Source organism: Strix aluco, chromosome 25, assembly GCF_031877795.1.
Source record: "Strix aluco isolate bStrAlu1 chromosome 25, bStrAlu1.hap1, whole genome shotgun sequence".
Taxonomy (NCBI): Eukaryota; Metazoa; Chordata; class Aves; order Strigiformes; family Strigidae; genus Strix; species Strix aluco.
Genome location: NC_133955.1, coordinates 2746745 through 2759895, shown reverse-complemented (window position 1 = coordinate 2759895; position 13151 = coordinate 2746745). Strand labels below are relative to the sequence as shown.

General features: G+C 55.2%; 1 protein-coding gene across 9 annotated transcripts in view; it reads right to left on the bottom strand.

The window, feature by feature from the left end:
* The window catches only part of PPFIA4 (PTPRF interacting protein alpha 4), a 59034-nt gene that overhangs the window by 26808 nt on the left and 19075 nt on the right, over positions 1 to 13151 (bottom strand). For 7 of the 9 annotated variants that reach the window (XM_074850599.1, XM_074850598.1, XM_074850602.1 and 4 more), the window contains exon 2: positions 4362 to 5170. In XM_074850599.1, coding sequence (XP_074706700.1) covers positions 4362 to 4598 — 237 coding nt within the window. In that variant the 5' untranslated portion in view covers positions 4599 to 5170. Of the gene's footprint in view, positions 1 to 2277; positions 3053 to 4361; positions 5171 to 7450; positions 7471 to 13151 lie in introns of those variants that run through there. The other 2 variants (XM_074850600.1, XM_074850606.1) reach the window with 2 other exon arrangements.

Here is a 13151-nt window from a genome sequence, read left to right as displayed (position 1 = left end):
CAGGCATGTTCAGGGTTTGGGGTCTTCCCCCTTAGCTGCATCAACAGGGAAGAGCTGGAGGGAGGCCAGAAACCAGCTACACGGAGACGACTGGGAAAGCAAGGAGAGGTTTAGGAAGCTCAGAGAGAGAAGGCTTGTAGCATGAAAAAGCCCTCAGCCCAGAACCGTCTTCTGCCTTTCCCTGTGCTGCCTGCAGCACAGACAAGGATGCAGTGAGATTGCACCAAAGCAAGCAAAATTCCCCTGTTTGCAGCAGGAGCGTGGCTGCTGCTCCAATGCACCCAAGCCTTGGTAACAAACTGGCTCCAGCTGTGGGATTAATGGCATTTTAAAGCCCCTAATTGGAGTGATTGCTCCTGACGGGCCAGGCGTGCGATGGAGGGTGCTGTGGGAAGGACGCCCACGCTGGGAAATCAGCACTGCTGACTCAGCATGCGAAGGATGGAGCCCCATCTGTCTGTCTGTCCATGCTGGGAGTTGGCAGAGTCATCACCCCGGTTTCTCCTTGCTGTCCCAGGAGCAGTGAAGAATTACAAGAAAGCTCTAAGTCACAGTCAAGGGGATAAACACAACCGCAGCAGTGTGTAGCATGGGATTACAGAGACTAAATCTTGCTGGGTAAACCCAGGGCTTTGACCATCACCCACCCTCCGCACCAGGCAGTGCAGTGGCACATTCTGGATCTCTTGGCTACAGCACTGTGACTCTGCGGGGACCATCCATGGGGAATTGGTGTCCTCCCTTCTCAACATGCAGTCACAATGTGTATTTCCACCCAGGATTGCTCAGGGAGCAGCACTGTGCAGCTGAGCAAGTAGGAATCCAGCACCTCGGTGCCCTGGTCTTGTGGGAGCAAAACCAGCTCCTATGGTTTAACACTGAGCCGCCAGATCCCTCCATCCTTCCCCAAAATCTTGAGGCACTTCAAAGGTCTTACCCAGTGGGTAAGAAGTTTCTATTTTCATGCTGCTTTTTGCAAGTGTTATCTCTAGATATATTTTTAAGTTAAATGGGAGGAATCTGGGGTAATTGTTTGATGCCAGGACCCCCTCCAGCTCCTGGGGGACCTCCAGGGAGCTCAAGGAGTCTTAGGGAGTCTGCCCACCCCAAAAAGCCCAGTTCTCAGCTCCCCAGGCAGCCCTAAGAGGCAGCAAAGGCACAGCAGAGCAGGGCCCAGAAGGAAGAACTGCAGGAGGTTTTGGCAGCCATCAGTAGCCCTCAGCACAGCAGTCCCTGTGAAATCTGGGAGCCTGTTTTCCCCCTGACACAGCTGGGGACAGGGACTCCTGTCAAACTCCCAAGCCCTGTCAGGACAGAGGAGTGTCATCCCACACAGGGCCCTGCACCAGAACACATCCGGATACACCTGGAGCCCCACTTGTTGCATCCTTGCGTGGTACCTACACCCAGAGAGCAGAGGAGAAACCGAGCTGAGTGGCCAGGCAGGAGGGAGCTGGCAACCACAGCAGAGCCCCGGGGGGCTGCTGAGAGCACTCAGACCCCAGACCCCTTGGTCCTCGGCCACATGTCCCCTGCACAAGCGGGGAGGGCAGAGGGATTGGAGCCGAGAGCTTTCAGTCTGATTAAGTAGCGTTCAGCGCTCCCACATGAATAAATAAATCATGTAGGAAGCATTAAGACAGCTTAGTCTCCCCAGGAAATCGTCCTGGAATTCTGCCTTTTAGGGGCTGAGGGATATCCCCATGGATTAGTGGGGGGACAGCTTGGCCATGTGGCAACAAAACCCCACATGGGCAAGGGGGAATGGGAGCTACAGGGAGCATCCCTGCAAGCCCTTTTCCATAGACAAGCACATCCCCTGCCTGCCCCATGCATGGGTTTGCACCAGACACGCATTCCCTGCCTGCCCCATTGACAGCTCTGCCAGCACTCTGGATCCGGTGCCAACACGGCGGCAGCATCCAGCTGCCACAGCACCCTGAAAGGATGCAGAGTGCCACGTCCCCCTGCCACCATCCACCCCAACCTCCCCAGGCAGCACGTCCTCCTCACAGCCAGAGCGTGGCTCTTTTGTGACACTGAGGAAGGGCTGTTAGTCTCATGGGTGGCCAGCCACAAGCCTGGGTGCCTAACCCTGCCCCATAAAACAGGGTTTATTCAAGCAATCCAGCTTGAATCCTGCCCCAGGGGCATCTGACACATTGCAGTAAGCTCCTGGGCAAAAGGGCTCACAAAGAAGGAGGAAGAGGATGGGACAGACCCCTGGAATGCCCCCACGCAGTGCCCTGGGGAAGAGACCCGTCGCGTCCTGCTTACCTGGTACATGCACATGCTGGGATTAATCCCATTGGGCAGGTGAGCGCCTTTGGGTTTGCTCCCCACGTTCATGCTGAGCCCTCAACTCCCACGAGGGCAGCCAGTGCAGCCCCAAGGGTGAGCAGCACAGTGGGCACTGGGGGCCATTGTGCCCGGGCGCAGAGCCCCCCTGCCCACGTAGGGACAGGCAGAGAAACGGGAGGCAGCGGGAGCTCAGGGAAATTCCCCATCTGCCACCCGTCCTAATTACATCCCTCACCACGGTGCAGGGAGCCGGAGGCAGCCCCGGCTGGAGCAGGGCACCCAGCGAGCTCGTGGGTGCAGCACTGCCACCGAGTCCCTTTGCACTGACCCAGTTTGCTCCGTCTGCATGCTGCCCGTGCCGAGGCACCGACGACTTTTTATTGGAGCAGGAGTGGAGACTAAATCCGTGCGGTCCCTTAATCCGAGGCGGCTGTGGCGGGGCGGGCAGTGTGGGCTCAGGGTGACCTGGCTTGCTCTCTTTGGTGTGCACTGGCAGGGGATCCAGGAGGAGAGGGGACGTGAGCCCCTGACACATGGGACATGGTGGTGGCCCTGACTGCACACAACACTTGGGTACATCTCAGCACATCTTAGGACAGTGAGCAACTCATCAGTGGGGACCCCCAGAGCTCCTGGGGAAGCACTGTTGGGTTTTTTGCTTTCAGCAACCTAGGTAGAGCCAGGACCAGCCCAGCTCTGTGCATGGAGGGATGGGCTGCTTTCCTCCCGAGCTGCTTTCCCCCATCCAGAGCGGAGGAGGGATGCCGAGAGTTGGCCAGCCACCAGCCCAAGCTCTGTCCTGGCTTGTATCACCAGTTTTGATCCATTAGTCATTTCCCATCTCCCTAGGGTGCTCCAAACCCCAGCATTCAAGCAAGGAGGATCTGAGGTCTCCAGCACCAGCACAGTCAGAATGGATATAAATGGTTGAAGCCTCCTGCTTCCCCTGGCTGTGGGGCTCCTCCCCATATCACATCCGCAATGGAGCTGTGAAAAAGCCTCCCAATTCCTGCTTCCCCCAAGTCTGGGCCTTGGGACACTGTGTGCCACCCCACAAGACCCTGCGGGGAAGGTGGGCAACTTGGATCCACCCTGCACAGCCTTGCGACGCTGATCCACCTCATCCTCTTCTGACCTGAGCATCTTTGTGGAGGCCAAGCTCAAGTCCAGGTCTCTGGAGTACCTGGAGTGGGTCCTGCAGGTGGAGGAGCAGAGCAACACCAGAAACCCCAGTTGACCCACGGCAAGCCCTGATTTCCTCCTGCCCTGTGCTGCTCACTGAGCACAGACGTCTGGCAGCCTCCTTGCCCACTGCCCATCTGCTCCAGTGCAGGGAACAAATGAGCACATTGCAATGTCCCAATCCCCACTTTGCACCCAGCTCTGACTTCAGTGTCCCCTCTCAGGACCAAGTTCAAGACAAAGAAAGTCCTATCATCCCACCGGGCAAGGGGGCTGATGGAAAGGAGCCATGCTGGTGCGGGAAGGGGCAGGGAGTGGGGCCTTCCCTCCACCAGTGGGATGTAATGTGATTAATGTTCCCATTTGGGAACGCTGGAAATGCCAGTGTGGGATCATGAAACCAAGGACTTCCTGACATCTCAAGGAGCTGGCTGGAGGCAGCGAGCCAGATTTGCTACCTGAAATGTGCCGTCTGCTCCCCAGGCACTGTTCCCTAACGGGCTGTCCCCAAAGGCCCAGCACAGGCTCCGTGTCTGCCTTGCTGTCACCCTGGGGTGTCCTCGAGAAGGTTTTGCCCCTCCTCCATACTCATTCCCCTGTGCAACAGGAGGGATTGCAGTCCCACACCTCCCCGCATGAACTCACAGACCAACAAGGGGTACAGAGGAGAAGGGGAGATGTCCAAGCTGGCTGTGGCTCAGCCTGGGAGAACCTACAGGGTTTACTATTGGCATGACGTGCAACACACCTGGCAGCATCACCACTATCACACCAGGTCAATCTTCCTAAAGGCATGAGCTAAAAAACACATCCAAGCGGCCAGTCGCCCTTATATGCCTCAATATAGGCTCCTGCTCATCCCAGGGCCAGATCCTTACCTGTGGGAGTGCCGAGTTGAGTTGCCTCTGGAGCTGGTCACGCTCCCGTAGGGTCTCCTGCAAGCGGCTCTGGGTGACAGAGAGCGTCTCGCGGGTCTCCCGCAGGTTGTCCAGCAGCTTGTCCCTCTCATCCAACATGTTCACCATCAGCTGCTCGAAGTCGGCATCTGCCTCGGAGCCCTGTGGGGGACCCAGAGGGTCCCCCTCGCTGATGGTGGGCATCACCTCGCACATCATGGCGGAGTGTGACAGGTGGGCGGGGGTCCTGAAGGTGCCTGGTGGGGCAGGTGGTGGGTGCTGCTGAGCCGCAGGGCCCCAATCACATCACTATGGGCTCCTGCGGGTCGGGGGAGCCAGCACTGTTGGGGGCAATGGGGTGGTGAAGGTGGAGGGGATCCCCCATCCCTTCTTGGGTGCTAAGCAGAAGCTGGCATCACTCCAGCAGGGGTGGAAGGACGTCCTTGGCACCAACAAGGCCCTCACAGTCTTCAATCTCCCTGCTCGGCTGCTTGTCACTGCCAGAGTCCCTTGTGTCACCTCTCTGATGCCTTTCGGAGAGGCTGCAGCATCAGTCAGCCGTAGGGGTGTTCAGAAGGGGACAAAGCGACCCTTGAGGACTCATCCCAATGGGGAGCCCAAGCTGGCAGCAGCACAGGGAGGGTCCAGGGGATATTTGGGCTGCCCAGGCATGCTGAGGAAGAGTCTGGTGATGGTGGGCTGTTCTTCCCAAGGCTGGATCAGATGGTCACTGCTGATGAGGGAACGTGTCTCTGTTTGGCATCACAGCTCTTCAAACACGCAGTGGTGACCTACAGGAGAGGGGACAGAGATCAGATCCCTCCTGCTGCCCTCAAAATGCACAGGGCACCTGCCCAGCACCTTTTGCCCCCATCAAAGCCTGGAGGGCTGCAACAGGCAGGCTCAGCACCCACAGGAATGGTCTGTGTCAGGTTGCACCATGCTGCACCCATGTGGTCACTACGCTGCCTCCAGGGTACCAAGCTGCAGGGAACAGCATCCCTGGGACCCAAAATCCTGCAAACATCTTTGGCATTCACATATCCTGGGCCAGGATCCCGACCCCTTCGCAGAGCACCTGGCTGCTGAGGGACCCCGTGGCCCAAGCGTCCTCCAGATGCAGAAACTCTTTTTGCAGAAAATCAGACTCAAACCTGAGTTTGGCCCAAACCTTTCATGAAGTCACAGCAACAAATGAGTTGAATGATCAGATTAATGTTCACCCCTTGTCTCCCTGAGGCACAAACGGGGACAGATGCAGTGGGACCAGCCGATGACTGAACTTCAGCGCATCCTCCGTTGGTCAGACCTTTACCCAGGGGATGGAGGCAGCAGCATCCCTGAATTACTGCTCAAGCACAAGCACTGTTCCCCGGCCAGTGCCAGGGATGAGAGGCTGGAGGGGAGAGGCAGAGCTGCCAGTTTGAGCGGCAGCCTGTATTTAGACTGGACTAAAGTGTGGCTGGACCTGGGGACTCGGCCTGGGGGTGATGCTGGTATGTGCAGCCTCACCTCCCCTTCTGCAGCCCAAAACTGTCGCAAGCGAGGTGCCAGATGGGGATTTCTACTGACACAGCCCTTTGGGTGAGCTTCAGCCCACTACAGCTAGACAAGGGTCCCCAGCAGCGAGGGTTGGTGTGCTGCTGTCACCCCAGCCACCCTGGGGACCTGCCCACCCCTTATCACCATCTTTTATGGTCCAACCAAGGGCAGGACTTGAGCCAAGCAGCAAAACATGATGTGGCAAGCTTGGGGCGAGGGCCGCTGGTCTAATGCTGGTTAGGGGTAGTCCCCCCTAAGTTATTAAATCTTTACAACAGATATAATGCTCAAGGATAAGTCTGAATATCCTATATATCACTCCCCTTTCAAACTAACATACGCACATGGACAAAAAGGACCTGCATGCAGTCACGGGCCAGATCAGCCCGTTCTGGCCCTTTGGACTGGAATAAAAGCTCGTGTCTCAAACAGCTCGGCAGCACAGCGGGGAACTTCTCCTCCGTTCAAAGGCAGCGTGCGTAAGGAGATGCTTTTGTGCACACCCAGACGCGCAGACACACGCTGCCAGGGCCAGGGCAACCGTAGCTCTGTTCTTGGGATGACATTGGCTCATCAGCTGATGGGAAGTTTGACATAAAAAACTCTCTAAAAATAGAGAAGCTCTGGCAAAAGCAGCAGCCCCTCAAAGTGCATCCAGCACGTTATACTGAAAGCCGGCTCCCACACGCTGGGAACGTGGGACAGGCTTTTCCCACAGGTGGCTGTCCGACCTCCTCCCCCTTTACAGATTTAAGTCATGTTCCTCAAGTGGGACAAAACCCATCATGGGCACGTAACGCTGTCCTGAACCTTTGAGGCTTGTTCACGCTCCTTCCTGGCTGTTGGGACATGGATGACCGGGATAACTGTGCACTGAGGACATCCCATCCCGCAGCATCCCTGCAAAATGGAAGCTGGTGGAGGAAAAGACATAAAGTGAGGGACCATTCCAGTCCCCTTCTCTCCTTGGGTTGAGTGGGACGTGAGCCTTGTCCCCATAATTAAGCTGGTAAAATGTTTTCCAGTCCTCTTTCCCCTAATTAGCAGCCCCAGTGGTACCCCCACATGAGCACAGCCATGCCACCAGCCTTCCTGGAGGGCAGATGCCCCAGGCTCTAGGGAGACTCGGGGCCAAGAATAGCAGAAATCAGCCTTACCCCAGGGCTAAGCTCTATTAATTTGGGTGCAAAACCCAAATGAGGTGACTTTCATGTATCATTTCGCTGCTGTACCTCTGCTTGTGGGATGAGTGTGGAGAAAGCATGTCCACACTGTGGAAAGCCAGATGGCCTCCCAAGCGTGACATGAATGGCAAAATCAGCCACGTGGCTGCGTCCCCACCTCAGCTGCTGACGAGGAATTGAATGAATTAGCAGGTGAATTAAGAGATATCAATCAAGGCACGGAGGGAAGAGCCCTGCAGGCTCTCAAGGAGGGGAAATGCTGCAGGGAATGGCCAAGACATAAATCTGACAGGAGCAATGATGGGATGGAAATTTAACCCAGCTGCAAAGGAGAGACTCACTTACCACAAGGACACTCTGAAGACGCCAGTCCCAGCGGGGCCATGGCAGCTCCCTGTACCCTGTGGAGGTAATCCAAGGGGCTGGCCCCACATGGTGCAGGAGGATGCACAGATTTACCCCACGCATCACCCAAGGGATGATTTTTTTTGCTTCCCCCACAGTTGAGCAGGTTTGGGTAAGCCCATGTGCTACTTTGCTTCCCTGCAACCTGCTCCTATACATAGTTATATTCTGTTATATCTGCTGTTCTTGTGAAGGGAGACAGGGGGTGATAAGTGAGCCCGATTCCTCAGCCTGGAGAGGGTGATAACAGGATCACAGGTACCTTGCACAGCACTGATGCTGGTCCAGGACATCCCACCCCAGGATGGACTCATCCCATCTCACTGGTCCCCAAAAGCGTCTGTGCTCTGTCCTCCTGAGCATGCTCAGCAAAGACGTGATACAGCACAAAACTGTTCACCCAGGACAAGGCAACGCTTAGTGACTCAAAGTTCCTCCATGCCCAGGGCTTGGGGGATGTCTTCACTAGAGGGTGGTCACATTCTCCCCTTGCACCGTGGGCCACCAGGCATGGGTGCTATGGACACACTGTAGCATAAGGCAAGGAGAGCTGCTACAATCCTCTGCAGCTGGAGAAGCACTACAACCAGGGATGAGACTTCCTACCACCACAAAGAGCTGCCAAAGCCCCCCTTGTCCTGACCTGAAGCCCCCAGGCAGGTGGTGGGCAGCCAGCCCAGGGCTTTCAGGGCTCTCTGCACTCCTCATGACACTGCTGCACCGTGAGCATCCCTCTGCCAGCGGGTCCCTGGCAGGTAAATCCAGGCTGATGCTCTGCCGCCTCTGAGTGTGGCTCTGGAAACAATTCAGCCACATGTGCCCACCTCCTGGCTGAAACCACGGCAGACCCCAAGAGTGGAAAAATCCCTGCGCTGCGGGAGGCACCATCCACATCCATAACCACTACAGACAGACACTGAGCTGCCTCTAGCATCCCTGTCACAGAGCCACCCCGCCGACAACCACTGGGCAACTCTCCCATGGACTTGGGAACGATTATTTCTGGATTCAACCACAGCAGCTTTCACTGCAAAACCAGAGCAACAGCAAAACCACAAGTCCCAGGAGCTGCTCAGCTAAAGGGAAGGACCATCATCCAGGGTCAGGGTGGTTGCAAAGGTTTTATTTGTGATGCCAAGTGAGAAAGCCAGGATCAGGCTGGGTTTGATACCTGCTGTCTTCAAGCCTTTTGGAGTGGGAAGTGTGTTCAGTGAGCAACAGGCACAAGCGAGGGTGCAGGGGTGTGCGCGCACGCGGGGACACGCACACATGCAGCAACATCCACACGTGCAGGGACGTGTAGGAATGTGCATGGGTGCAGGGGCGTGCAGGGACACGTGTGCAGGAAGCTCCTGCCTAGGGTCAGCTCCCCTCGTTATCCCCTCATTTCTGTACCACCTCAAACCCTGGGATTTTCTCTGTTCTCCAAAAGCAACAGAAAATCACCGATTCCCACGCAGCTCTTCCCCCGGCAGCCCAGCTGGCAGTTGCATACACAAGATGCCATCCCCACATAGCAAAGCTCAGCATTTCTTAGGCAGACCTGCACATCCAACCAGTCGCTTTTAAGGACCTTGGGGATGTCAGTGTGGACGACAGCCCAAACACATCACACACTTTGCCGGTGATTTTGGCAGCAGCGAGGGCAGATTGAAAGCAGCCCTTTGGCGCTGGATGTCGGAGGGGCCTGAGCTTGCTCGCAATTAGCAGCAAAACACTGCCTGTGAATCTCAACCTTTCAACTGTAGCTGGTAAAACTACATAAATGTTACTGCCTGGGTTTAGAGGGCCTTAACTGATGGGATAATCATTGGGTAGAGGAGTGAAGATGCGAGGAGACAGCTGGTGAGCTGAGAAAACAGACACTGCGCAGCTCTAGCCCTTTGCTGGGTATTTTTAGTCCCATGGGGCTGCCAGGCACAGACTTGCTGGAAGCAGGTTTGTTGTCAGTGAAAACGTGCTTGCTTTACTACCCCTTCCCCCCAAAAAATGATGCTTTCCCCACTCTTTGGAATGGAAAATAGCACAGTCACAGGCTTCCCACTTGGAGAGGCCAGTTTGCAACAGTGGTGCCCAGATGTAGAGCAGCTGATAGAGAGCAGAGGGGGTTTTTTGCCCTTGAGCTGATTATTTGCTCGGCACGACTCCGGGCAGCCTCCAGCTTGACTCTGAGCAAGTCAAGCTGCCTGTGGGATGCTCAGTCCCAGGGAGCACCCTGGCTTTCCCTTCTCCGCCAGGGCGAGAAGCACACCCAGCGTTACCCACATACTGCACTGCCTGTGCACTGAGGCAGAGACAGACTTGCGTTTTTTTTTCTGAACAGCTTCACTCTCATCTCAGCCCTGACAAGAGAAAGGAAAAAAACCTCCATGGCTCTGTCAGCAAGATCATCACCCCAGCAGGCAGCTGGCAAAGAGGGTTTAACGCACACCTTGGAGGCAACAAGCTCACAGAGATTGATCATCCCATAAAAACGTCAGTTTGATCTTTTCCGCTCCTGGAAAATCCTCGTCAGCCGCCCAACCTGGCCTTAAAAGAGCAGCACAGGCAGGGTGGCAGAGCCCACACCATTGTCCATTGTTTGCAGGTGGAGGGGAAGCAGAGGACAGGGTCCCAGCATCCAGCGCTGACCCCTTCCCAGTCAGACCCAGGAGGAAGAAGGAGGGTGATGTCCTTTTGCTATTGGTTTTCCTTGCGGGACTTCTTTTTTCACCTTTTCTTTGTGATCCTGCGTTAAACATGGACAGGCTGCAAAAGTGTCGTATCCCAGCAAGCTCATCCCAACCACTGCTCCCACAGACGGAGCCGTCTCCCGGCATAAGTCCTTCCCACCCTCGTTAAAGTCAGACACCACTTTGGAGCAGTCAGGACATGTTGAGCCACCAATCCCCTGGTCTGCCCCGGGGAAGGCCAGTCCTTACCCACTGAGCTGTGGGATGGCTTGCAGATGGCAGAGCAGGAACATCCTCAACATCTCCACCAACCCACGGAGCATGCTTTTGGGAGATGTGGTAATTAGAGGCTGAGGAAATGGAGGTTACTACTGCACACAAGACAGAGAGGATGCAGAAGTGCCCTGGCTCAATGGTGGAAATTGCCATTTTAAGCGCAGTCTAGAAATGGAAATCTTCACCCACAGCAAGTCTCAGAGATGCCTTTGCCATGTGCTCGCGTGAGACACGGGCTGAGATTTCACCTCCCAAGGCATTTCTGCCCTGAGACTGCAGGAGAGGTGCTGCTCATGCCACGGTGTCTGGATGGGGCTTGTCTGCACTGGAGATGGCCAGTCGAGCTCTGCGTGGGCCACGAGCAACTCGCATCCCTCTCTACAACCCCGCAGACCCCAAGGGCCCCTCTCCATCCTTCCTTTCCTCGCTCTATCCCCTGCCTGGGCACAGACTGCTATCTATATACTCCACAGCTTTCTTACAGCTTTACAACCCCAGACCTGAGCAGCCACGTCTGCAAGCTCAAGCACCCTGGCTTCTCCATCCTGGGCAATCCATGGGGAAAAAGCTGCATATCAATAAGAAAACCAATTGGCAGATATAACCTCATCCCAGCATCTCTCCTGAGTCCTTGTATTTACTCCCAGGATGCACTGTGGCCTCTGGGGACCTCCAGTCCCCTGAGAAGGACGAGGAAGATCCGAGTTACTATGGGGCCCATATGGTGATGGTGCCTCCACATTCCCTAACGCAGCCCCGACGACGGCAGGGTATCGCGCAGATGGTACCTGGCTGATGCCAGGGACAGCCCGTGGCCAGGACACCCAGGGATAATAAGGGAAATGAGGCATTCTGGATAGAAATAAGATGCCAATTTTTAGCAGCAAAGGATTAGATTCACATGCTAAAGGGTGAGATGGATTCGCAGAGGGGGAGAGTCACTGCTGTGGAGATCCATGCTATGGATGTGATTGAGACCTGAGAAAAGATGTAGCGGTGCCTCCTGTCCAGGCCCAGGAAGTCAACTGGGGTCCCCAGACCTGCAGCAACGTGTCCCTTGCTCCCTAGGGGACAACGTCCAACCTTTCCCTTGCTGGAGGTGCAACCCTGGCAAGACAGGACATTTGGGCAGCATGTCCAGGTCCTGTCTCAGAGGTGGCAGGGAAGCAGTGGGTGCCCCTAAAGCATGGGGACAGGGGACACTGCAAGCAATAAAAGACAGCTACTCCCAATATCTTACCTTAATGGGCACACTTCTGCCCCAAAGACTTGCTCCAAAACCAAAAAGTAGTTCCCATCCTCAGCCCTTGCTTGCTCCAAGCTGCTAAGCCAGAGGAGAAACCAGGAGGAAAAATGTCCAGATCTGGCTGTTTCTTTGCAGGGAGAAGTAAGTGTTAGTATTCAACTGATATTTATAGTTCGCAGTGGGAGGGGAGGCATTACACACAACTTCCAGTGGGTATTTTCAGAAAGCCACCTGCTCCTCGCCATTGTGCAGAAACCCAATTGTTCTGCAACAAAAAGCTCGTCAGACGATGAACCGAAATCTCTGCCGGGTCCTCCAGCGTGGATATGGGGCGCACAGTGCGGAGGATGGTGAACACCCCAAACAGTGGTTGGCACCTAACTCAGTCACATATGCCAATTCACAGGACCATGTCACCCCTTGGGGAGTGCTGTATCAGTTGTGTGTTGTTCCTGACTCAGTTTCCCTGTTTCCAAAATGGGCCACATGTCCTCAACTGACCCCAGAGGAAGGTGCAATCTCAGTTTATTGCAAGGAGGAATCTGGCATGGGAAGGGACTGCTGGGATAAAGACACACCAAAACACAAACCTCCTGCCTTTGCACTTTGGGTTGAGATGACAGACGGGAATGAGTCTTGGAGGGGCTCCAAACTGGATGATCCCTCTGACAAGTGGGATCCCAAAGCCTGGCCAAGAGACTCAGCAAGCCCAGGCTCACCTTCAAACTTCATCTCTGGGTTTGCAACAGCCGAAAACATGACCGAGGGGAGGGAGGACAACAGGTCTGAAGTTGCTGTTAAACCCGTGAGGATCCCAGTGTGGCCAGAAGCTCACGTGGGACCCCAGCAAGCGTGCTCGTGAAGCAAGGGAATACGGCCACTGTAACAAGCTCACGAGCTGGATTTCACCCTGCTGCAGGTCTGCCTCAGCAGGCAAAGCAGTTACCCCAAACCATTAGAAACACAAATCAAATCCCCCAAATCCTGTCACCACAATCCCACTCCAGTCACCTGCACTGGTAACGTTTTGTAGCGGGTTTCCACAAAAATCCAGCAGCATCACTGAAACGATGAGACTGCTGGCAATGCTGGAGAAATACCGATTCCTTCAATGGGTGAGCAGTTGGGAAACCACTCTGTGCCGTGAACTGGACTCCCTGGAAGGGAGGAGAAGGATGCGCCTGATGCATGACACTGAGCTCACATCCCTCTTCCAGGATGTGGTCTGCACTCAGATGCACCCACAGAGACAAGGAGGGGTATTAACAGCAACCGACCCGACGCAAAAAAGCCACAAAGCTGGTTACAATCGTTTCCTTTTTCAATAGCTGGCCTGCTCGCCACCTCTGTGCGTGCATGTGGCTATTTCATCCTTTTTATCTGTAACTTTGCAACCAAACCCTACGTCCTTTGCTCTGTTAGGACAAAGCTTTTGACTTGTGCTTCA